Consider the following 23,487-nt stretch of genomic DNA (forward strand, 5'->3'; position numbering starts at 1 on the left):
ACATGTGTATAAATTACAAAAAAAATATATGTCCCCGTATTAATATACGAGTAAAAATATAGACACATGTATAAACATTAAAAAAACTAAATATCAAAATTAATATATGAGTAAAATTATACAATGACCTGATAAAGAAAAAAAATTTGCTTGAACTAGTGTGACACTTGCCACACCATGCCATTGTCATGACCAGGTCCGCCCATGGATGTACGAAAAAAATTACAACCTAATTTAATTTCTATATAAGCCAATTCATATTAGTGTAAAGAAAAAACCATCTTAAAAATATCACTATAATCGAATTTATGATTTTTCAAATTGTAACAATTAAAGTAATAATCTATCTTTTTCTAGAGAAATTTGTCTTTTTTGTTATAAACAAGAATTTCAAAGTTATGATTGACTAAAAGTGTAAAGATAAAACATAAGAATTAAATCAATTTTTTAACAAAAAAAAAAACTCAGTTTCCACCACAAGTTATAGCATGTTTGCTAGAGCGGTGGAAATGAAAAAAACCACGTTTTTTCAGAAGCTAAAAAAGTTAGCTTCTTTATTTTCACGTTTGTCTTGCCTTGGGAAGCTATATTTGATCCTAACGTGATTTTAAAATCAAATCCAAACAGGCATTTAAATCCATCTAACATTTCCACTTCATGCTATTTTAGTAATAGAAGTCCGACACAAGTAGTAGATACATATCGCGACTAAAATATCAGGACACTAAGTTTGATTCCTAATAATAAGTCAAAATATATACTCTCATTGGATTGACAGCCTTCATAAACGAGTAAAAATCATGTGTGGCATAATTTGAATTTGAACCCATAAGCCTTCATATACTCTCATTGAACCCATAAGCATCAAGAATTGACAGCCTTCATATACTCTCATTGAATCCATAAGCCTCAAGAATTTGAACTTCAGTATGTGATTGGATCTAAAGTGTTTTGGCTTCCATAAACGAGTAAAAATCATGTGTGGCATAATTTAATACTCGTACGATTATATATTGTCTAGAGAAGTAAGCATTGATATTGCACATCACAAAACCCACAGTTAGTTTACTACACCTATGTTGCGAGAGGAACTTAAAATCGTCATTCCTTTATTTGGGTAAAGGACAATTCTGATGAAATCTTCTTTCCTTGGCTCACAGTAGTGGAAGAGTTCTCTCAATAACCGTCCTCCTAGATATTTAAATTTCTACTTCTCCAAATGTTCAACAAATCATTACCCACACTTGCTTATCCTCGTGGACTCAATAGTATTTTCACAAGAGTGAAGACCTAAAATGACTCTTGAAAAGAAAAAAAAAAACCATTTATTTCTATTTCTTAAAAATTGAAATTACAATTGTTTTTCATCAAAATTTCATTTCTAAATCAACTCATTTTTTTATCAGTGTTAAAATATCTCAATTTAAGTGACATGTGCGATTTTTGAGAAGAGGGTGAGGGCAACAATTTTATTAAATCTATTTTGTGGCAACACCTATTTATTTACTTTGAAAGTCCCTGTCAAATGTCACGAACTTGTATGTTTATGTAATGGAATTTAGAGCATAGTTTTCTTTTCCGCTGGAACGATAACCTGAATTAGTAAATTCAGTTTCATTGTATCAAAATGTCATATTCAATTACAATCCAATTCAGTCATATATTCTCATCAAAGAATTGAGTTTAACAGTTTAAACAAATTTAATTGTACCAATTAAAAAAATATGAAACTAAAATCAATCAAAAAACTATTCAAGAACTAAAATCATAAATGATTCAAACTAAAAAGACCACAAGTGTTATACACCAGAACATTGTTCTTTCCACATTCAGGAAACACTAAGCATTTGACTCATCTAAGATATGTTCGGAAACAGGTGCCAATACCCAAACGCACATAGTTTCAACTCAAACCTAATATTGAAACAAACACAAAGCAAAACTAGTGACACACGAGGCCTCCAAAAATACTAAAGAGTAGTTAGTAAAGTGAGAAAAAAAATCAAGGGTCGAAACTTCAATTACCCGTGATTTGTTATGCAAATGCATATAATATCAACCATTAATCGGTTCTCCAACGGTTGATATTACTCACTTTACTTTGTTACTCACTCTAGAGAAATTCAGATGCTTCTACTGCTAATTACAACCTCTGCACCTGTGGGGAAAAAGAAAAAAAAAAATACCACCAAAATAACAGGAAGATCAGTCACAATTTTCAGAACGTCCCTTCTCATGTTTCTGAACCTTCTACCAGTCCAAAGAGAGATTGGCATGTGAGCTCTTGACAAACACTCAAGCCATCTTTTGTTCACAAGTAGCAAATGAAGCATTGTCATTGCGAGCAGGAATGTTGAAAAATTGACAGACTCATCTTTAACTTCAGTAGGAAAGGACTTGTTGCAATCTTTTGAAATTAGCTTTGCAGTATTGGAACCTCTGTCAGCACATAGGAACTTTTTTTTTGGCAGTATCGGTACATCTGTCAGCACATGTGACCTTATAAAAAAATTGTGCTACTGAGAAGTTGAATGCAGTCATCATGTGCCTAGAGATACCGATTCTACATGCAAGCCTCGATGTGACAAGAAGTTTCAATTGGAGCGTTTTCACTACCAGAGCTCCCTAAATATTCAGATCCATCTTTAGCTTCAACGGAGAAGGAGCCACAATCTTTTGGCATTTTGTCATTGGCATTAATACACCTGTCAGCACATATGATCTTGTCTACATTATGTTCTTGACAAATTGCATTCAATGATTCTGTCTCCAAAGATGCTGATTTTATATTATCCATCATACATGAACCTTCCTTGCCGACCCCACTTAGTGGGATAAGGCTTGGTTGTTGTATCATACATGAACCATCCTTGGTATGAGAGCCATCTTCATTGCAAGAAGCTGAGGACAAAACCTTTTGGTGATTTTTGTTATCCGCACATTCTGATCCATCATTTAGTGCATGAAGAGTGCCAACATTTGCTTTTTCTTGAGAAACTGCATGCAATGATTCTGTCTTCAGAGATGCTTCTTTCACATTAACCATCATCCGTGACCCTTCCTTGGTATGAGAACTCTCTTCATTCCAAGAAGTTGAGGGCAAAGCCTTTTGGTGGTTTTTGTTATCCACACATTCTGGTCCATCATTTAATCCAGGAAGGGTGTCAGCAATTGCTTTTTCTTGACAAACTGCATGCAATGATTCAATCTTCAGAGATGCTTCTTTTACATTATCCACCATACATGAACCTTCCTTGGTACAAGAACTCTCTTCATTGCAAGAAGCTGAAGACAAAACCTTTTGGTGATTTTTGTCATCCGCACATTCCGGTCCATCAATTAATGCATGAACAGTGCTAACATTCACTTTTTCTAGACAAATTGTATGCAATGATTCCATCTTCAGAGATGCTACTTTTTCTAGACAACTGTCTTCATTGCAAGAAGCTGAGAACAAAACCTTTTGGTCATTTTTGCTATCCACACATTCTGATCCATCATTTAATGCAGGAAAGGTGCCAGCGTTTGCTTTTTCTTGACAAAGTGCATGCAATGATTCCGTCTTCAGAGATGCTGCTTTTACATTATCCACCATACATGAACTTCCCTTGGTATGAGAACTCTCTTCATTGCAAGAAGCCGAGGACAAAAACTTCTGGTGAGGTTTGTTATCCACACATTCTGATCCATCATTTAATTCAGGAAGGGTGCCAACATTTGCTTTTTCTTGACAAATTGCACGCAACGATTCCTTCTCCAGAGATGCTGCTTCTACATTATCCATCATACATGAACCTTCCTTGTTATGAAAACTCTCGTCACTGCAAGAAGCTGAGAACAAAACCTTTTGGTGGTTTTTATTATCTGCACATTCTGACCCATCAAATAATGTAGGAAGGGCGCCAACGTTCGCTTTCTCTCCTCCACTGAAGATAAATTCTGTGGCGTGGCTACTATTCTTAACTTCAGATTGTGTTTGATAATTGATGTTTTGAATTTCAGCATCTGTTTTAACATCATAATCACACTGGTTCACCAATGTACATCCACTTCCAATAACATCTTTATGATTACGACTTCCATTTGGCAATGATAGTTGTAAATTTTGAGAACCGCCAAGATTAATGTCTTTGTCTTCATAGGATGCACTCTTGTTGAAATTTGGGCGAATCAACTTTCTTCTCTTTTGCTGCCCAACCACCAAATTCTCACTCTTTTTACTCTCATTGGAGCTTCTCTCAATCTCATCACTATGTTTCCTCACCTTGCTTCGACGCTTGAAATCAACAACTTTGGTTGTTGTATTAGGATTGCCTCCAGTCACAGTTGTGGAATCCGTATTTAGATCATCCAAGGCATTTTCAAAGCAATCTCTCTTCTTCTTCTTCATACTACAGGTTTGCGTTTTATACCTCAAACTTTCATCCTCGTTGTGTTCCAAGCCATTCTCCGAGCAATCTCTTTTCTTCGTTTTCAGACTAATGATTCGACCTTTATTCCTCAAACTTTCATCCTCATTGTGTTCCAAGGCATTTTCAGAGCAATCTCTTTTCTCCTTTTTCAAACTACTTATTTGAGTTTTACTCCTCAAACTTTCATCCTCGTTGTGTTCCAAGGCATTTTCAAAGAGATCTCTCTTCTTCCTCTGACTGGTGACTTGAGTTTTATTCCTCAAGCTTTCATCCTTGTTGTGTTCCAAGGCATTTTCAAAGCAATCATTCTTCTTGCTCTGACTACTGAGTTGAGTTTTATTCCTCAAACTTTCAGTATTGTTGCGCTGATTGGGTGTTGGTTTTCTTTTTGTCAACCGGTGGCTTTGACTTCGACGAACCATTTCCATCACTTCATCAACTGAAGTAATGGAACCATATTCCTCCTTCTGTGCATTGTTTCTGTTTTCCTGTTTGTTAACATCACGTGCATAAGATATACGAGAAAACACACTACTTTTTTTATTTGGATGACCATGATTGCTATTTTGAGAATCACCATGACATCCCATATCGTATCCATGATCCAATGAATCGTCATATTGGACTTGAAAATGATCCCAATTTGCTAGAGGAACATCAGAACTTAATGTTCCATTGTTCATTGCTAGTGTTATATCATGACTCGGATATTCTTGCAATGCCATGGGATGAACATTATAGTCCAAATATGATTTGTAATTATCAAACAGCGAAGAAAACGGCTCATGTGTCCTGCCACTATTTCCAATATCTGAAGAAGGGATAGGAGCTGACAAAGACTTTAAGGAAAAAATGTTACTGCGAGCCTCATATAAAGCAGATTCTGACGCCAACTGGCCAGAGTTTTGTATGCATTCCCTGTTGCTACCATACAATACAGAATTTGGAAAACAATCACCAATATTGTGCCATCTGTATTTGTCTTTGAGTTCTGTATGCACAAGTTGTGGTTCCCTACTCGTTGAATTCCTTCCACAGTTGGTTGATGGAGAAAGTCTTTCTGTTATTGACTCAGAACCATTATTAATTCCAAAAGATGGTAGCTGCCTGAAGTTTAAGCCAGGAGCATCAGGATCATACAGAATAGAACTTTCAGCTCCTTGTGTTGCACAGGAAGTGCTTAAATGGAATGGGTGAATCATAGCAGAAGTTGACCTGCGATGATTTTCAACCAAAGAACTTTGCTCTAAATTAGGCCTGTTGTAGAAGACAGGCAGATCGACATTGGAATCATGTAAACTAGGAGTATCATCCGAAAATATCATCCTCTGACCACTCTTTCTTAGGTCTTCACCCATCAACCTATCACTAATTGATGACCTGCCATCACCATGAACTCTAACATCATCAGAAGGAATGTCGACGTATCCACCTACACTGTATGGCCTGAGCATATAATCGTTGTTCTCAAGAGACGTAAACCTGCTGTCATCTTTTCTTGCCAAATAATCACCAACATACCCATTTGCAGTATCCAGAGAGAGTTTGGCAGCATAGTTATCTAAATAATCTGCATTGTTGTGTGCAGCAAGCCTGCTTTCATCTTTTAATGGCAAATAATCACCAACATATCCACTTGTATAATCCACTCCAAGCTCAGAAGACCTTCTTTGTTTGCTTACTAAAATATCATCTGCACTGAATCCATTGTACCGTGCAGAATAATCTCCTTGGTAATTATGCATTAAGACAGGTGAACTTTTATCACCCAAAACTCTGTCATTTTGAACATTTTCATCAAGCATTCCATGACCAAAAGATCTTCCAGCTTCGCCTACTGAGTACGGCTCTAATGGAACACCTTCATCAAGCATTCCATGACCAAAAGATCTTCCAACTTCGCCAACTGAGTACTGCTCTGATGTCATATCATCTGCTCTAGACATACGTCTCCTAGGAACCTCCGGTTCTAACTTGTTCATGTCGAACAAATGTAGAAGTTTATTGACCTGCAAAAAACAGTTCAAAAAATAAATAAAAATACTGATTTATAACCTTTTGAAAATCTTTCAGATTTCATCGAAAACCAATCATGCACAAGCGCATACCTGATCTCCAGATAGCCCAAAGTTAAACTTGTTAGCTGCAAAGTAATTCTCTCTTATTGCATCTCGAAATATCTTTTCAGGAAGGGGCTTACATTTCCAAATCTCAGTGAACTTAACCTAAAGCAGAAGATCAATCGTATAAGCTAAAGTAAACAAAAAGGATTCTTGCACTCAGAATCAAAAGAATGTCGTTCATTAACTAAATTATAGAATGAAGTAACTGGGTTCTTCTCACCTGAGCCGGATATTGTATCCCTAGCGAAGTAAATGCCTTAGGATCGATATTGCTACCTCCCTTAGAAGTAGCCTTGAAAACACCATGAAGTAGTTTCTTCTCATAATCAAATAAAAACAAAGCCATATCGGGCTTAATCTTCTCTACGAATGGGATATAAGAAGACGGGAGCCCAAACAATCCCTTCTTGAAACATTCTCTTCTCGATTCACTGTTTGCAATAAAGATTGCACCGAAAACCGGATCTTTTCCGCGAGCATTGTTGTTGTGGTTATCATTGACCCTCATTGTTACGGTAAACCTAAAGATTCTATACTAATACTATGCTGTCAAATTAAGAAGATAAAAAAACATGCATTTGCATACTTACCATCATATACCCCAAATGTTCTTCACGTTTGACCTATTAATCAGTAATTAATCAATTTTCAACTATTAATCATGATTGTTTGAAAATTTCATATTTATAAAAGTACTAAAAAACATAAACAAAACAAATAAATATAATTTTTTTCAATAAAAACAATAGACCTAGTTGAAACAAATTTGACCTAAAACACGATTTGGATTATGACGTTTGTTTGTTGTTTGTGAGCGAAAAACAAAAACTGTAAATATTCAAAACACCGGTTGCCAAAAAAAAAAAAAAAAACTACTCCAGCAGAGAATGATCAGAACAAAAATAATAACCTAAACAATCGAGAAATTAATAAGAAAAGGTAAAAGAGCATTGCGCGATGATGAAAGTGTAAAGCTGCATAATCGGAACGGTGCAACGGAGAGATATTTATTTATATATAAAAAATAAAAACGAATAATATAATAATAATAATAATATAATAAGGAAGAGAATGCGAAAAGTATGAAAATAACGAAGCGATGGTGAAAAGGAAGAAGAGAGAGAAGGCACGCACCTGTGGAAGAGAGGAGGAGGTTTTAGGTTTGATGAGCGGGAAGGGAAGGGAGAGAAGAGACGGGTTCGGTGGCAGCGCAATAGGAATGAATGAATGAATGAATGGGTTTTTTATGTGGTAAGTTACATATATAGCCCATTTTGTGTTTTTTTATGTGTGTTAAAAAAGTTAAATATTATTTATGTTATTAAAAAAGAGATCAGATAAAAGATACTAATATGAATTTCCAAAATTAAAATTTTTGGTCAAAACTTATTAGAAAAAGAAAGAAAAATTTGGTCAAACATATAATTTTTCTTGTCTTGTTTTATAAGTCAAATAAATATTTAATATAATTGAATAATTTGTACGCATTGATAATATCAATATTTTTTCATGTTTACACTTAAAAATTATATATGTTATTAGTAAAAAAAAGGCCAAATATCTTCCCAGGTCCTTTAAATTTCATGTTTGTTTAAGATAGATTCTTTAAGTTTCTAAGGTTTCAGATAGGTCATTTAAGTTTGAAGTTTGTTTCGGATAGGTCTTTTAAGTCTCTAAGTTTCAGATAGATCCTTTAAGTTTCGAGTTTGTTTCAGATAGGTCCTTTCTATCAACCTCCGTTAAGCCAAAGTTGATTTTATAGAAATGATTTATCTGAAACCTTAGAAACTTAAAGGACCTATCTGAAACAAACTTTAAACTTAAAGGAGCTATCTAAAACCTTAGAAACTTAAAAGACCTATCTGAAACAAACATAAAACTTAAAGGACCATGGAAGTATTTGGCCTAAAAACTATCTATAGCCAGCTTAAGGTTTAGTTGATGTTGAAATAATTGAATGAAGAATAAGTCGAATTAGAGATAGATATTGAATATACAAGTTATTTGAATCTTTTTTGTCTCATGAAGCTCGTGGGGGGGGGGGGGGGGGGGGTCGTAGCGAGTGATATGCATCTAAAAGCTGCAAAGAAAGTGGTGAGGTACCTTAAAGGAATCAAAACATGCTTATGTATAGGCGAACTGAAGATTTAAAGTTCAAAGGTTACTCTGATTCAGACTTTGCTGGTTGCGTTGATTCAAGAAAATCAACATCCGGTTACATTTTCATGTTAGCCGGCGGGGCTGTTTCTTGGAAAAGCGCAAAGCAAACCTTGATCGCCACTTCCACAATGGAAGCTGAGTTTGTATCTTGTTTTGAGGCTACATCACATAGTGTATGGATGAAGAGTTTCATTTGTGGGTTGAAAATTGTGGATTCAATTTCTAGACCACTAAAGATGTATTGTGACAATTCAGCTGCTGTTTTTATGGCTAAGAATAATAAAAATGGAAGTCGAAGTAAGCATATCGACATTAAGTACTTAGCCATAAGAAAACGCGTTAAAGATCAAACAATTGTTATTAAGCATATTAGCACTGAATTGATAATTGCTGATCCGTTGACTAAAGGCATGCCACCGTCAAAATTTAAGGATCATGTAGAAAGTATGGGACTTGGTTCCCATATATGATTTTCGTTGTAAGAACGATTTTAGTTTTTTGAAACTCTGTATGATATTTTCTCATATTTGATCTCTAAAGTGTATACATTTGATTTTGAGAAATATCAATTAAGTTTGGAACCAGAATAAACATAAATGATATGAGTTTATTCATTAAGTTATATGATTTGGTTAGAGACATAATACATTGTGATACATAGAAGATAATACTCAATTAAAGAGGACCTGTCGCTATGATCCGTGTGTTTTGCTTCTTATTATTGTAAGTGAAAGAATATGTCGACCAAGTGGGAGAATGTTGGATTTTTCCCTAATTAAGTTATTTATTTTTTAATTAAATAAATAAGTGGTAATTACCCACTTGGTGCACATAGTGGTAATTATCCATTAATTAGAAAATGGTCTTTATTCTTTCCCTTAAATTTAGTAATAGCCCATTATGAGTGAGTGGAGGAGCAGTTTTGTTTTGCACGTTCAGTAACTTCTTGATGGCAGAAGTTATATAAAGGATTGCAGTTCATTTGTTTTGGTTCTCTAAGCCTAACATCTCTATTCAGAAGACTTACACCATCAAAGTGAGATTGTAAAAGGTTTAGAAGAGCCTCAACTTCTTCAAGCAGGAGCAATGACTGAAGGTATGCCTTAATCCTTTAATTTAAGTTTCCGCTGTTTAAACAGTTATTTCTTTGTTCTTTATGAAATAACTTACGAAACATGCACACTACCTTCAAATTTAGCTGAATAGCAGCATCAAGGCTAGACTTTGTATACCACATTCGTTGACAATGGGATTTTGTAAGTCACTTTGTCAATAAAATACATAAAATCTCAATTAGACAAACTAAATCAAACAATCAATTTACTCGCAAAATTTACTATCATTTATCTTTCAAAACTTTAACGAATGAGTAAAATATTAATCCAACAAACTAACTACTGATATTTGTTATATAAAAAAAAAACATTTGTTATTAAAAAAATATATCTTTATATAAAATTTATCATTCACCTTTAAGCATGTCATCCTTCAATGTTAAGCATGCCCTCTACCGACACAGGTTTAAGAGTCGTTTAACTAAATTATGATACCAAGACCATGAGTCTTCCACATTAACCTGGAATGAAACGTTAGCCACCAAAATAGTCTTCTTCTCCACATCCCCCCACTACCCCCAGTCCCCCACTACCCCCTACAATGTTAAGCATGTCCTCCACCGACACATAAGTTTTTTAATCAATTAAGACATTCTTTTTACATAAATTCTACTATAAATCATCAACAAAATCAATAATTTCCTTATCAATGATGGTTGCAGCGTACAAGGCTTTGGAATATAACGAAAAATCTTGAGAGCGAGAACAAGATGTGGCTACTCTTGCAAAACAAAAAGTTGGTGAAATGATCTAGTAAAACATGTCAGTGTGTCCAACTACGTGGATTGCAAATCAGTTATTTCTTCCAACTTCTAAGGCATGAAAACTTAAGGCCATGTACATTTTGTAGGCCCCAAAGGTCAAAGGAGGCTGTTAATTAATGTGATCCTCATTCACAACCTACATCATTGATTGTTGAAGGAGCACTTTGGCATGACAAAATACAGACCTGGCATCATCTGCACAAAATAGACACAAGAACAGAATATCACACTACTCTCATAAGTATTCGTCAATAATTAAAACTTGCGAAAATCTTTAAATTTGTAATGAAAATATTCACTATGAATTAATTAATACTATATTTGTTTATATAAAAAAAATCTATAAATGTAAAAGTCAAGCCACTGGCTAGTAGATAGTACATTTTTCTCTAAATATAATTTGCATTTAGAAAGGAAAAAAACTTTGTCCCTAAGCATGCACATTATCTGAAGAAAAAAAATTGTATTAAGTTGAGTTTGAGCTGAAAAAATTTCATCACAGGCTTGAATTGAGCTTCGATGAACCAAATCTTATCAAGTTAAACCAATTTCTACTTCGCTCGATTCATGTCTAGATCTAATGTGAAGCCTTTTCCATCAAGTGCTTTTATAGCAAATTTCAAACCCCTAACATGAGGGGAAGCCCCAGTTATGCATTGTGGCTTACTCTCTATACTACCCCTTTTCCATAATAATTGCCACATTTGTGAAAAAAATTGTTCCAAACAGAGTGTTAGTTTCACTTTACAACGTAGTTTCGCATTGTGGTTAATTAATATTATGTGCATTGTTTCTAAGTTATCAAGCTTATGATTTCCAATTAAATACTTATCAAGCTTCATATGAATTTTGCGTATGTCAAACACTGGTTCAACTCTACATGCCTTATGCATATGATATGAATATGGCTATTAATAGACATGCAACAATGAAGCAATTAGACATGCATATAATATGAATATGGCTATAACTTGTGAAGCACTGAGACAAAGACAGACACAACACATAGTACTGACACGTAGACACTTGTAATAGTTTAAGAAAATGAAAGTGATTGAATGTAACCACACATGTCAGTATCATGTTGGCACTCGATATCGGACACTGACACATGTAAGACACGGGCACACCTTCGATCTAAAGTGTTGGTGCTATGTAGGCAATAATTAAATGCATTAATAAAACCTTACCTGCAATGGAAGCTAAACTGAAAGCAGAAGGAACATTTGTTTCCACCTCAACAGCAGCTTTAGCCACTGCAATGCCAACGGACACACTTTGCATAATATCTAATCCTGCACAAATCGATGTGAGTGTTCCACCAACTAAGCAATCACCTGCCCCAGTAAGCCTCACAACTGAAGCAGGGAGTGACGGCAAATGCACAGCAAAGAGACGATTACTTATATCAAGTTCTGAAAAACCAGAATAACAATTAGGTGGACAATTTTGCATAACAGACTTGTATAGTTGTCCACCAAAACCAGTCCGGTTTGTTTTCGCTACAGGAAATTTATAGCAACTTGGCCCTCCTTTGCTGCATAAAAACACTCCATTTGAGCCTAAGGTCACTAGGACCACTTTAATGCCTTTTCCTAATAAAACCAACACAGCTGGTTTCAGTATTTGAAACAAAGATCCTGGTGATAGGTTATCTTTTTTATGGTCTTCTTTAAGTGGGCGGAACTCATTACTGCCAGATAATGCATTTGCCATTGCAATAAGTTCATCTTCATTTGGAGAAGCAAAAGTTACCTAAACAAAGTATGCATACATGTCATAGAAAACAACTTTGATACAACATATGAATTTTATAAGCAAGAACAACATTTAAACAAGTGTGATGTGTACAGTGTAATACATCTAAAGTGATAGATATTGATGACATCATTAAAAAATAATGAATATCAGGAATTCAAGACTACACTGGGAAAGTTTATGACACCACAACAACTGTTTACAAGTATTTCAGACTACTACCTCTGCCCCTTATTATAATTCATTTTGCAATTTTACAATATATTAAGAAAAACAGTATGTGGTTAATCTAATGTATCTATTTTGTATATAGATGTTACTAAAAATACACTCTTTTGTATATAGATTTGTTCAACTCCAATCTCATCTCCCAAAACATATAGTAGTATTAATTATGAGCATATTTGTAAAAAATAATAAATGTAAAAAACAAAGGAGGCTGTGGATCTTCTACAAAGAGTTCCAACGGTCATGCATAGCAATGGTGTGTCTCCCAGTTCTACGGATGTAGTTTTTAAGAGGATTGGTGAGAGAGAGAGAGAGAGAGAGAGTCGTATTCCTAAATTCCTAAATTCTCATGAACACCTTTGACCAAACCATGAGATATATCTAAGAAAGAATATCATGTTTGTATATATCTAAGAAAGAATATCATGTTTGTATGAAGCATGACACTCACATACTTGGCAACAGATCTGATTCTTTGGGATTTAGTAACCGACACCGGCTCAAACCAGACAGGGCACCCTGTGTCAGCCGCCACTGAAAACAAAGACATTTATGCAACCAAATGAAATAGTATTGGTAGTTAGTTTATACTAACTTTATAGTGCAGTAGAGACAGAGGATGAGGGAAATAAAAGAGTAAATGCAATTTACTTTTACAAGAAGCTTCAAGGGAAGGACCACTCAGATTTGCATCGACCATCAACACTGGAGCATAAAGTAAAGTGCTCTTGAAGCATAAAATCCAGTCAGGTGTCAAATATTTTTCCTGTAACAATATGATAGAATAAGATTTTTATTTTTTTTATGTAGTTCAGTCTTTTATAATAGCTATGATCGTACACATATGTAAGTTGTGAATCATATCTTTTAGCTTGTTTAAATTTGGAGATCACTTGATAGTAATGCTTGAATGATTAACTTACAAGAGCTTCCACGCTTGCAACACCAGCAGCTACCTCGCCATTAACATCAAATATATTGCATACGACTGGAGTCTCAATATCTTTATTCTTCAAAATACCTATATCAAATTCCATAATCTACAACGAGTCATTATCTTGTATAGTTAAAACTTATCCAAAATCTATACAAAGATGAGCTGCAAAAAAATAAGAGCTTACCTTCTGTTGATAGGCCAGCGGTTTTCCAATGTTCCAACAGTAGATTTCCTACAGTGAAAAAAAGTAGAGAGAAAATTAGTGCAGAATTTCTAAGTTGCTTCCCAATATTTATCTGTCACATGTCTTTCTGATCAAATTGTCTTCTGATAAGTGATAACTCATATCTTGGTAAGTGGGAGTTTTTACATACTTCTAATCAGATTAATGAGATCACATGAGAAAAAAGGTACTTCTAGAATGTTACTGCACACTTTCCTTTCATTTTCTGTTTGAAGAAAAACAGTACTAATTTTGTGCTTCAGTCTCTAAGTAATAAGTAGGACGAAAACAAAAATCAAAATTTAGATAAATGAATCAGATCAGAAATGGTCCCAGTAAGAATGACCAAAAACTTTATTGAGCTAACTGAAGATGCCATGATAGATGCTAAGATGGTTAGAAGTATTAAGAATGTTACCCACCAGCCATGTCAAACCCAAGCGCACTGATCATGTATGGCTTTGCTCCTAGCTTTGACATGCATTCTGCTACATTCCTTGCAACACCACCTTGCACATAATAAACCTGACAATTCTCCAGATTAAGATAGGCAGCAACAAAAGAAAGTAGAAGAAATAACAACAGTGACTGTTAAAAAGATTGTGTTGGCAACATATTTCATTTAACATTGAGAACCGAGAAGCTAATCCCCGTCATCCTAACAAAACAGGGAGTACTTAGTTACTAGTACTAACTATTGAATCATGGTTTTGTTAGCACAGACACTTCATATTGAAGGTGTGTCCGACACAACACTGACACTTAGTTATTGTATATGATCGCTTCTATTTTCTGAAATTATTACAGGTGTTTAGTATCTAACTAACTAACTAACCTTGCCGGGGGTAGTAGTTCCGGGATTTGCACGGATTGAAGGTGTGGCATGAATATCCAACACCATACCCCCAATTATCACAGCCTCTGCATCCTCATGATCCAATTGCCTACCACTTAGCATGACCTTACAACCAAATAACAAACAATTATCAATCAAATTTATTGTTACAAACTCACACAAAATGGTCAACATCAAATTGCAGAGATGAAACCCAAAATTAAAATATATATATATATATATATATATATATCAAAGTAAATGAGGGTTTGTAAATGGCGTTCCTTACTTTGAAATCTGACAAAAAAAAAAAAATGCTTTAAAAGTGGTGATATAGGATAGGTGAAGATGAAAAGAGGAGAGGAGAAGGGTAGGATGGTGGCACCAGAAATTTTAGTGAGGAGATAAATGTCCATCCCAAAATTTACTATGTTTAAAAAAAAAAAAAAAGTGGGACAACACAGGCATGCCCATGACGTGTCTGGCTGATAGCTCCTCCAAAATCCATCAAATGTACCCCACTCACCAACTTCCTTAACCCTACCACTCTTCACTCTCTCTCAGTTTCCTTTGTCACCAACCACACCAATATAAAAAGGGTAATAATTTCATTCATTCAGTGTAAGTGGACAATCAATCGCAGGCAGACAGAGTAGAGAGAAAAAGATGGCTTGCAGGCAGTTATGGGCTTCAAGAGCAGCATCATACCTCAGGATCTCTCTCTTTCACAGAAGCTTCTCTAACGGTATTCATTCTTTGATCTCTTTTTCATTTCACTTCATTTGCATGTTGTTGATACAATATCTGGATTCTGGATCTTGATCCATTTTTACTTCTCGTCATCCTTGCTTTTTATTTTATTATTATTATTATTATTATTATTATTATTATTATATGAAATTTATTTCTTTTACATACGTCGGTGGGAGCGATCGGAAAGTGCACTACACCGTTTGTTAAGCCACCACCAGCAATATGATAAAATTACTTTCCGATCTGTATGTGGCTCCATTCTGAATGTCCCGGCCTTTATTAGCTTAATCTGTATCCGCCGTATACCAACTTTTGGTGCCGGTCTATTCTTTCAATTTTAGTGAATAGTGACAAAATGAAGAGAGCATTTTGTTTTTTTGTTAACGTTAAAAGGAATATGTTTCATTTGTTTCATTCTTTTAGTCTCACTTCTTAGTGTCAAGTTCAATCGTGATTTTTTAAGTGCATTTCCATCAAATTTTGCTTGTCAGCACTTTGGGGACAAAATAATAAATTATTACTTTTTTGGGTAAATCATTTTAGATGAACGTTTTGCCACTTTGTAGGATGGAAATTATCTTAACATTAGTATGCCGATTGAAAATAGCCGAAACTTAAAATACCTCCCATTGAAATGAAAATCTTAAGATTAAATATTTTATGGGTTTTGGTGATTTTTTTATTGTTTTCATACTATCATCTTCAACTTCTTGCTAAATGTGAAGTTTTCATCTGAACATGCAGAGTATTGGAAATTAGTAGTTGTTATTGAGACTAACAATTTGCATGTTTGTATGCATAATGGTTTCAAATTGTCAAAGTAACACTTTGCTTGAAGAGGTTCGTTTTGTTAAGAATAATGCAATCATACAAAAAATAAAAATGGCAATTGATCTGATTTACTTGTTGATTGATTTAAGAGTGAAGTTGATTATTTGATGTTGTGATAACAAAGCTACCCTCTTCTATGTTACAACTACAGTTTTGAACAATCTGAAGTATGCTGATTCTCATGAATGGGTGAAAGTTGACGGAAAGTCTGCAACCATTGGCATAACTGATCATGCCCAAGATCATTTGGGTGATGTTGTGTATGTTGAATTGCCAGAAGTGGGAACGGCAGTGACACAAGGAGATGGTTTTGGTGCAGTTGAAAGTGTGAAGGCAACTAGTGACATCAACTCTCCTGTTTCAGGAAAAGTGATTGAAGTTAATGAAGAGCTCAGCAACTCTCCAGCTTTGGTGAGTCTTATTGCCTTATTATTCATAATGAACTTTTATGATAGAATACGTGTGCTACGTGTATGTGCATTTTCTACTTCTTTGTGCACTCTACATTTTGCATCACTAGACTTATGTATGTAATTCTGAAAGATCGCAATGTTCATTTTTTATCTCCCGTTTTTATGTTTTCCTATGTTTCTTTGTGTAGGTCAACTCAAGCCCTTATGAAAATGGATGGATAATTAAAGTTGAGATGAGTGACAGTGGCGAACTTGACAAATTGATGGATTCAGAAAAGTATACCAAGTTCTGTGAAGAAGAAGATTCCAGTCATTAATACTCTTGCGGATATCTTTCAATACTTCCCATGGTATAGATGATGTCAATTTGGATGCTAAGAATTGCTTCTTTTTGTATTTCTGTCTGTCTTGACTGCTCTTTTCATTTTTTGCGTGAGCTTCTGATGCAGAGGGATGATATTTTCACCCTTTGCAATGGAAATATGAGATTGATAACCTGGGAAGTTTGATAATAAAAAACGTTGAGTAGTTTTTATTGTTTTGAGATACTGCCAATTTCGTCATATGACATTCATTTTAGTTTGATGTCCTTGTTTTCAACTAAGATGGAATAGAAGTTAATATGAATTTAATAGGTTGTACACGGCACATGTGATTCACCACAAAAACTCGTTTTTTTCTTCTATTTGAGAAGCTTTACTAGCTTAGAACATTTCTTCATGTCCCTCTGGTAAATGAGTTGCGTGATGCTCCAACACGTTTTCAGCTAAGAAATGTTGTATATGATCAGGTAGGTGTCTCGTTCGTTCCTTAAAAATTGGGGTTAATTCGTACAGTTTAATGGAAAATTGTGAATCACCGATACTTCAAAAATGGTGAAGAATCGTGTCCAACACGTATCTGATACCGATACGTGTATCGCTGAAGTATCGGCAAATTAATATTTATTATTTTGAAAAAAAAATGAATGACTGATACGTGTCGGATACGGCTAACTTATATCCCGATACGGCTAACTTATATTCTGACTGACACCGATACTTTTGTCTTGCATATTTTCTTTTAATGATGTGTAATGACTCGCATTACTACTATCCAAAACATGTCTCTTATATGCAGGGGTTGGGGTTCGAACTCCGGACACCCCATTTCTCCACAATTAATTGTGTGAATTCTAGCCACTAGACTACTTGACCAAAAAAAAAAAAAAATGTCTCTTCTAACCCAAAAAAAATAGAACCACTAAGCAATAAATATAACCTCTTCCAACCATTGCTTCCATCAACACCTCGGGTGCGTTCTACTTTGTTATGTTCCCTTTAATATCTTATTCTCTTCTTCTGTTTTTCTCTCTAATTGGGAAAAAATTGTTTGTTTTCAATCTCTTAGTGTTAATTATTAATGATGTTCTCTTTGGATAGTACTAATGATGTTCTTTTTTTTATAGTACTAATTGTCGCTTGTTTTGATCATTTTCATTAATGTGAATGTTTGTTTATTATCATTTTTAATTATGTTCATATATTGTGCACTTATACTATTAGTTTTAAATTTAATTTTTTAAGAACGTATCGAGGCCGTATCGTATTAGGAGTTTTGAAAAATTTCTCGTATCGCCGTATCAGTATCGTATCGTATCCGTATCGTGTTAGGTATCGGGGCTTCATAGATGGAAAATCATGTATCAGGCTCTGGTGGTCTGTCTCGGTCTAAACTTGTCATTAACTCCTTGGATCCAACTAAATCATTCTACATCAATTACACTCATTTTGCGATATGACTCCTTAGATCCAACTAAATCATTCTACATCAATTACACTCATTTTTCGATATGATGCAGAAAGATGCCAGAAAGAATTATATAGGAAACCACAAAAACAACAGCTGACTTTAGAAGTCACCGTTTTTTTAACAAGCACTTTATAAGATGCTCTTAACTTCCGACAAATTCAATTTGATCATCAACTTTGTAATGTGTTACTCGAATTCGTCCATCCGTTAATGTTTGTTGCTAAATGCTATTAATGGTGATGACGGTCTGTTAATCGTAATGTTAGCAACCAAAATGCATGCTCTCAGTTAAGAATACGAGCACTTCAATTTTCCATCAACTCTACAAAACGTTTCTCAAATTTATCCCTTTGTGAACGTCCTTTACTAAACATGGACAGTGATAGTGTGTCTATTAACTTTTTAAGTGTATTATTGACGGTTCTAGTCATAGAGAAAGAATATAATATTTGAAACTGTAAATTAAAGAGCACAATTATGTCTTTTAATCTTACTAGTGCGACTATGTGGACCGAAGAAAATATTTGTTCTTCCCACAAACACCAATAAACAAATAGGGATTTCACCAATGACTTCATAAAAATAGAAGATATTTCGATAGTAAGTGATCAAACTAGTATATTATTAGAGTGCTCAACAAACACAAATTTCATAAATATCTTATTTTTTACAAAAGTATCCTGAAAAATAAACCACTATACCAATCAAACAGGTTTAAATCAAAATGATCAACATTTTCTATTTTAATTTTTTTCTTCTTCACAGAAATGAAGAGAGAACAACATTTACATTTCCACCAATTCAAAATGAACAACGAGAAACAATTGTTCTTTTCACATGCACAATGTTACAAAGATAAAGTGCCAACAAGGAAAATGAGGGTTAGGGCATAAAATTGTGTTTTGTACCTCATCTATCCCATAATGAGTGTACCTTTTACAAAACAAAATTGTTCTAAAATGAATGTCAATTTTAATTTTCAATGCACTATTAATTACTCCCGCTATTTTCTCAATAAGGTAGCATTTGCGCACACAAAAAAGATGTCCCAAAAAGTTGTCACTAGAGCACGCTTCTTATAAAAGTCACGAGAAAATGACAAATTGTTTGAAATATTCATCATAAAATGTCTAGCTAAATAAAATGACTAATGATTTGGAATGATTATATGCACTAAGTGGTCGGAATACGTTTCACAGTTGGTTGTATCCATAGTAAAGTACTCAAATTACATTGTAAAAAGGGTAAACAATAAATTGCAAATGTATCCAGCTATAAGTTCTGAAATGAAGGTAAAGTAGAGCAAATAGATCCAAACGCCTCATATTCCATTAAGAGTGACAACGACTCTTCGTGAGGTAGGATGATCCCGGTGCTCACAAAGCCATATACCCTGAAACATAAACAGAAGAAGAAATAATGGTGTAATATTAATGATATCGATGTTACACTTATCTAACTTGAGTTTTTTTCCCTTAAAAATATGTGACAATCTTCTAGTGAATATAGTGCAATCATTTGCAAGGAGTGTAAGTAACCAAACAATTATCCGTCTCAATCAACTCCCAATCACACATCCTACATCATTTTTTTTAAGGATCACACATCCTACATCATAAAACACGACAATAGTTTTTTTTTTTTTTTTTTTTTTTTGTTTATAAATAAACACGATGATGGTTTCGAATGCCATCATATTGAATGTGTTTTTTTATTTGTAAGGATAAACTTTATTGACGAAAAACCCTAGTGCAAAAATAAATGAAGATTTGCACTTAAAACTTTCTTCAAAACCTTTGGAGCACAATTTTTAAGAAGCATATTAAACTGAACAACCGTCGTTACCTACATTGTAGACAAGCAATGCCTGAGAAAATAAGTTTTCCATCGGCTCTTCCTTCTTATATATGAGGTCAACAGTGTCATGATGTCAGTAGCACACAGTCCTAATCTAAAACTTGTCATTGTGGTTTTATACAGATAAATATTATTTAAGAATTTCAAGTGCCCGTGTAATGAAGGGAATTTAATACTTCAAAGTAAAAATGTGTGAAATGCAAAGGTGGTTGAGAAATATCACATGGATAGCGTAGGAACTACCAATCTTGACATGTAGTTTTGCACCCTTTTTTTTTTCTTTTTTCTGTGAAATAATAGTAGGTTTTTCACAATCACAATTTTTTGTCAGCCAACATATTCAAATTCAATAGTAACGAGGGTTTTTAAAAAAAAATTCAGCGTGTGTTGACCAAGAACATCTATAGGTAAATCATTAGAAGTGAACTTTGTTACCTGCCAGGTTCCCATGTTAAGCTTTCCATCTGTAATCGGTATCCTGAAAATACAAGACATCGGTAGATGATAACATGATCATAATTTTTCAGCATAGTTAATCAAACTGAAATGTGAATTATTTCTTACGTGAGTGCACAGCCAAACATTGATGACTTAATATGAGCCGGCATGTCATCATGACCTACAAAATTGCAAAACCAAAGAACATTATTGGATGGATAGGATGGAATGTACAACAGATTGGGGGAAAACGCGTAAATTATACTTGGAAAGTTGGAAAACCAACAACAACATTATTATGTATTAACCGAGGTTGACAAACTCGATAGTCTAAGTAAACTCGTGAAAACTCCGTAGGCTCGATTAGTAAACTCTTGATATCCGAACACAAATTTAATACCATGTGCAAATTGCATAACAAGTATTCAACATTCTAAAGCAAACCCCAAGCACAAAATCTAAATATTTAGAGTATGCAACCAATAAATTAAACTGAGATGGATAAATAGACTACACTAGACCAGACCAGGACCAAACAAGACCTAGCATCACAATTCAAAATTAACGGACATGTTTACAAATCACAAGGATCAATTTTACTAGAGTGGAGGATGGTGGGACTGACTTTCCTCATTGGAGCTTGATTCAACTCGGCATTTTAACACATCATAGATGGGTTCTTTGCAAACTTGCAACAATGGGTTTGTTCATCTTTTCTTATACTTCATTATAGTTTGTAGTAGGTATTATGGGATTGAGACTGAACACAACAATGTTCCCCTCCTTTGCAAATGGATTCACATTAAGATGTTAGACGCATTTGTGGAGTAGAGTGCTAAGACTGTTTAGTTATTGCATGTTACAGGCTATATAAAAAAATACTGAAACAATGTTATATACAAGAGCTAGCTCATTCATGAGCTAAGGAGGTAAGCATAACAGTTTTGCCACCTCATACACCACGCACTAAGCAACTAACTGATTAAAGACTAATTTGTTACATTAGTTACACTAATCAGAGTATGTGAATGGACCATGAATTTCTTCAAATGATAGAGGCTTTCCGTGGTAAACAAATAAACAGTATAATTACTTAAATACAATAACTTCGTAAAAAAGAGAAAATTGCATTACTGAGGCTAGATCCTAACCCTCTTTGAATAAGCAACTCAATTACAAAGCTTATAGCATAAACGCTAATCATATAAGTGGTTATACTATATTATTAGCTATGCTTATTTCTATAACAAAAGAAAAAATAAAGGCAGACTGTTTTTATATAAGTTGATTTTGTAAGCTATCATGGAGAGCTAATGAAAATAAATAAGTTCTTCTAGAAAGTCTCATAGGTGTTTATGTCACTAGATAAACTCATATAAGGCAATCCAAACATGCTCCTACTCCTTATTCATATTTAAAATTTGAGAATAGGATAATAATATATTTAGTGTAAAAAAACTTAAATATAAAAAACTAACCCTCTAGTGTGTGCTTCCAAGGTGCAGATGGCCCCTGCAGGACACAAAATTTACAACAAAACACTAGTTTATGATAAAAAACATAAATTCAACAATGAATGAATAAACAAATATTAGTGAATGGTAAAACCTCGGGAACAATTCGATTGAGGAATGTCTCAGTATCATCGCGAACATCAGTGTCGTAATTCTCATTGATAGTAAGAGAAGCACTTGTATGCTGCACTGTAATTTACCAACTTCGTTTCAGCACAAATTCAAATTGAAAAAAAAAATGATATTCTGATACTTCACATGTTATATATATACTCACAGAAGAGATGAGCGAGACCGCACTTGAATCCAGAAAGATCTTGTTCAATTTCTTTCGCTATCTGAAAAAAATAGTTAGGTTTTTGATAAATAAATGAAAAATGAAATTGGGGGGAAACTATGAGAGTGAGATTGAGAGGAACCTTAGGAGTAACAAGATGACAGCCGCGTTTGTAAGGAGGTAGAGCGATGGTTTTCTGGGCCCACTTAGGTGCAGTCGCCATGGATTCCTGCGTCTTCAAGGTGGGAAGCTGCGCTTTCACGCTTAATGGAAACTTTGCTACGCACAGTGATGACACCTGCATGTTTCCTAGCTACTGTAACTCAACAAGGACAGAAAATAAATATAAAATTAATTTGAAAAGGAAATAATCTTTTTTTTTTTTTTTTTTTGTCGAAAATATCAACCAAAACGACTGGGCAGGAAGTGCTACTCACACGTTTGGTTATGCTTTCCACACCCATCTCGATCTAATCTAACTATATAAACGCTAATTTAAATTGAATTGTCTAGAAGACCCCTTCCTCCACATAAACTACACATATTTCCCACTCATGAGAATATTACTCCTCTATTTCACAATGTGTATCACTTTAACAAAAATATCACGTGAACACAGTTCTCCAATCTGCTCTTCATTTGTCAATGAACAATTTCAAGTGACTTGAAAGCCAGTGAAACTAGCATAGAATTACTTTCCATACAAAGATGAGAAAAACCTTTATAGGGAGCTATTTTAACAGCAGTCGTAGCTTTAGCGAGCTTTGCGGTAAAGGCATGATAGGTTTTCGTGTTATATTTAATTCAATTATAAATAGGAGGTTGTCAAAATGATTTCCTTAGCGGTTTTTGTTAGCCGACCCTAGTTTTCTAGTGGAAGAAACTCCAACTTCTTTCTAAAAAATTTTTTCTCCTTCGTTCATTGAGAGGGGGTGGTTTTAGGTCATTTTTTGACCTAGAATCACCCCTCTACATCTTTTTTCCCCTTTTCTTTCAATCTAAGTAAGTGTTTTTCACATCTATCAAGTTTTTCCTTTTTGGTTTTTTGTGATTTCGTC

General features: G+C 34.4%; 4 protein-coding genes across 4 annotated transcripts; 1 reads left to right on the top strand and 3 right to left on the bottom strand.

Annotated features, from left to right (window-relative positions):
* Positions 1–1,749: 1,749 nt before the first annotated feature.
* On the bottom strand, positions 1,750–7,781 carry LOC11445213 (uncharacterized). Its single transcript, XM_024781250.2, has 4 exons — positions 7,670–7,781; positions 6,756–7,158; positions 6,521–6,637; positions 1,750–6,421 (listed from the first exon to the last, which is right to left on the bottom strand). Exons 2-4 carry the CDS (start codon positions 7,041–7,043, stop codon positions 2,564–2,566), a joined length of 4,263 nt encoding a protein of 1,420 aa, XP_024637018.1. The 5' UTR covers positions 7,044–7,158; positions 7,670–7,781; the 3' UTR covers positions 1,750–2,563.
* Positions 7,782–10,429: 2,648 nt separating this feature from the next.
* LOC11443946 (pseudouridine kinase) lies at positions 10,430–14,997 on the bottom strand. The gene is made up of 9 exons (XM_013601342.3): positions 14,845–14,997; positions 14,556–14,681; positions 14,143–14,245; positions 13,682–13,729; positions 13,484–13,581; positions 13,212–13,326; positions 13,012–13,094; positions 11,765–12,329; positions 10,430–10,769 (listed from the first exon to the last, which is right to left on the bottom strand). Exons 2-9 carry the CDS (start codon positions 14,676–14,678, stop codon positions 10,711–10,713), a joined length of 1,194 nt encoding a protein of 397 aa, XP_013456796.1. The 5' UTR covers positions 14,679–14,681; positions 14,845–14,997; the 3' UTR covers positions 10,430–10,710.
* A 103-nt stretch (positions 14,998–15,100) lies between these two features.
* Positions 15,101–17,137, top strand: LOC11443425 (glycine cleavage system H protein 2, mitochondrial). The gene is made up of 3 exons (XM_003607842.4): positions 15,101–15,300; positions 16,291–16,550; positions 16,741–17,137. The coding sequence occupies exons 1-3, from the start codon at positions 15,222–15,224 to the stop codon at positions 16,867–16,869; spliced, it is 468 nt and encodes a 155-aa protein (XP_003607890.1). The 5' UTR covers positions 15,101–15,221; the 3' UTR covers positions 16,870–17,137.
* A 2,282-nt stretch (positions 17,138–19,419) lies between these two features.
* Positions 19,420–22,788, bottom strand: LOC11443426 (UPF0047 protein YjbQ). The gene is made up of 7 exons (XM_003607843.4): positions 22,572–22,788; positions 22,430–22,490; positions 22,247–22,341; positions 22,117–22,150; positions 20,765–20,819; positions 20,636–20,678; positions 19,420–19,736 (listed from the first exon to the last, which is right to left on the bottom strand). The coding sequence occupies exons 1-7, from the start codon at positions 22,731–22,733 to the stop codon at positions 19,665–19,667; spliced, it is 522 nt and encodes a 173-aa protein (XP_003607891.1). The 5' UTR covers positions 22,734–22,788; the 3' UTR covers positions 19,420–19,664.
* Between the last annotated feature and the right edge of the window lie 699 nt (positions 22,789–23,487).

This window comes from Medicago truncatula, chromosome 4 (genome assembly GCF_003473485.1).
Source record: "Medicago truncatula cultivar Jemalong A17 chromosome 4, MtrunA17r5.0-ANR, whole genome shotgun sequence".
Classification (NCBI taxonomy): Eukaryota; Viridiplantae; Streptophyta; class Magnoliopsida; order Fabales; family Fabaceae; genus Medicago; species Medicago truncatula.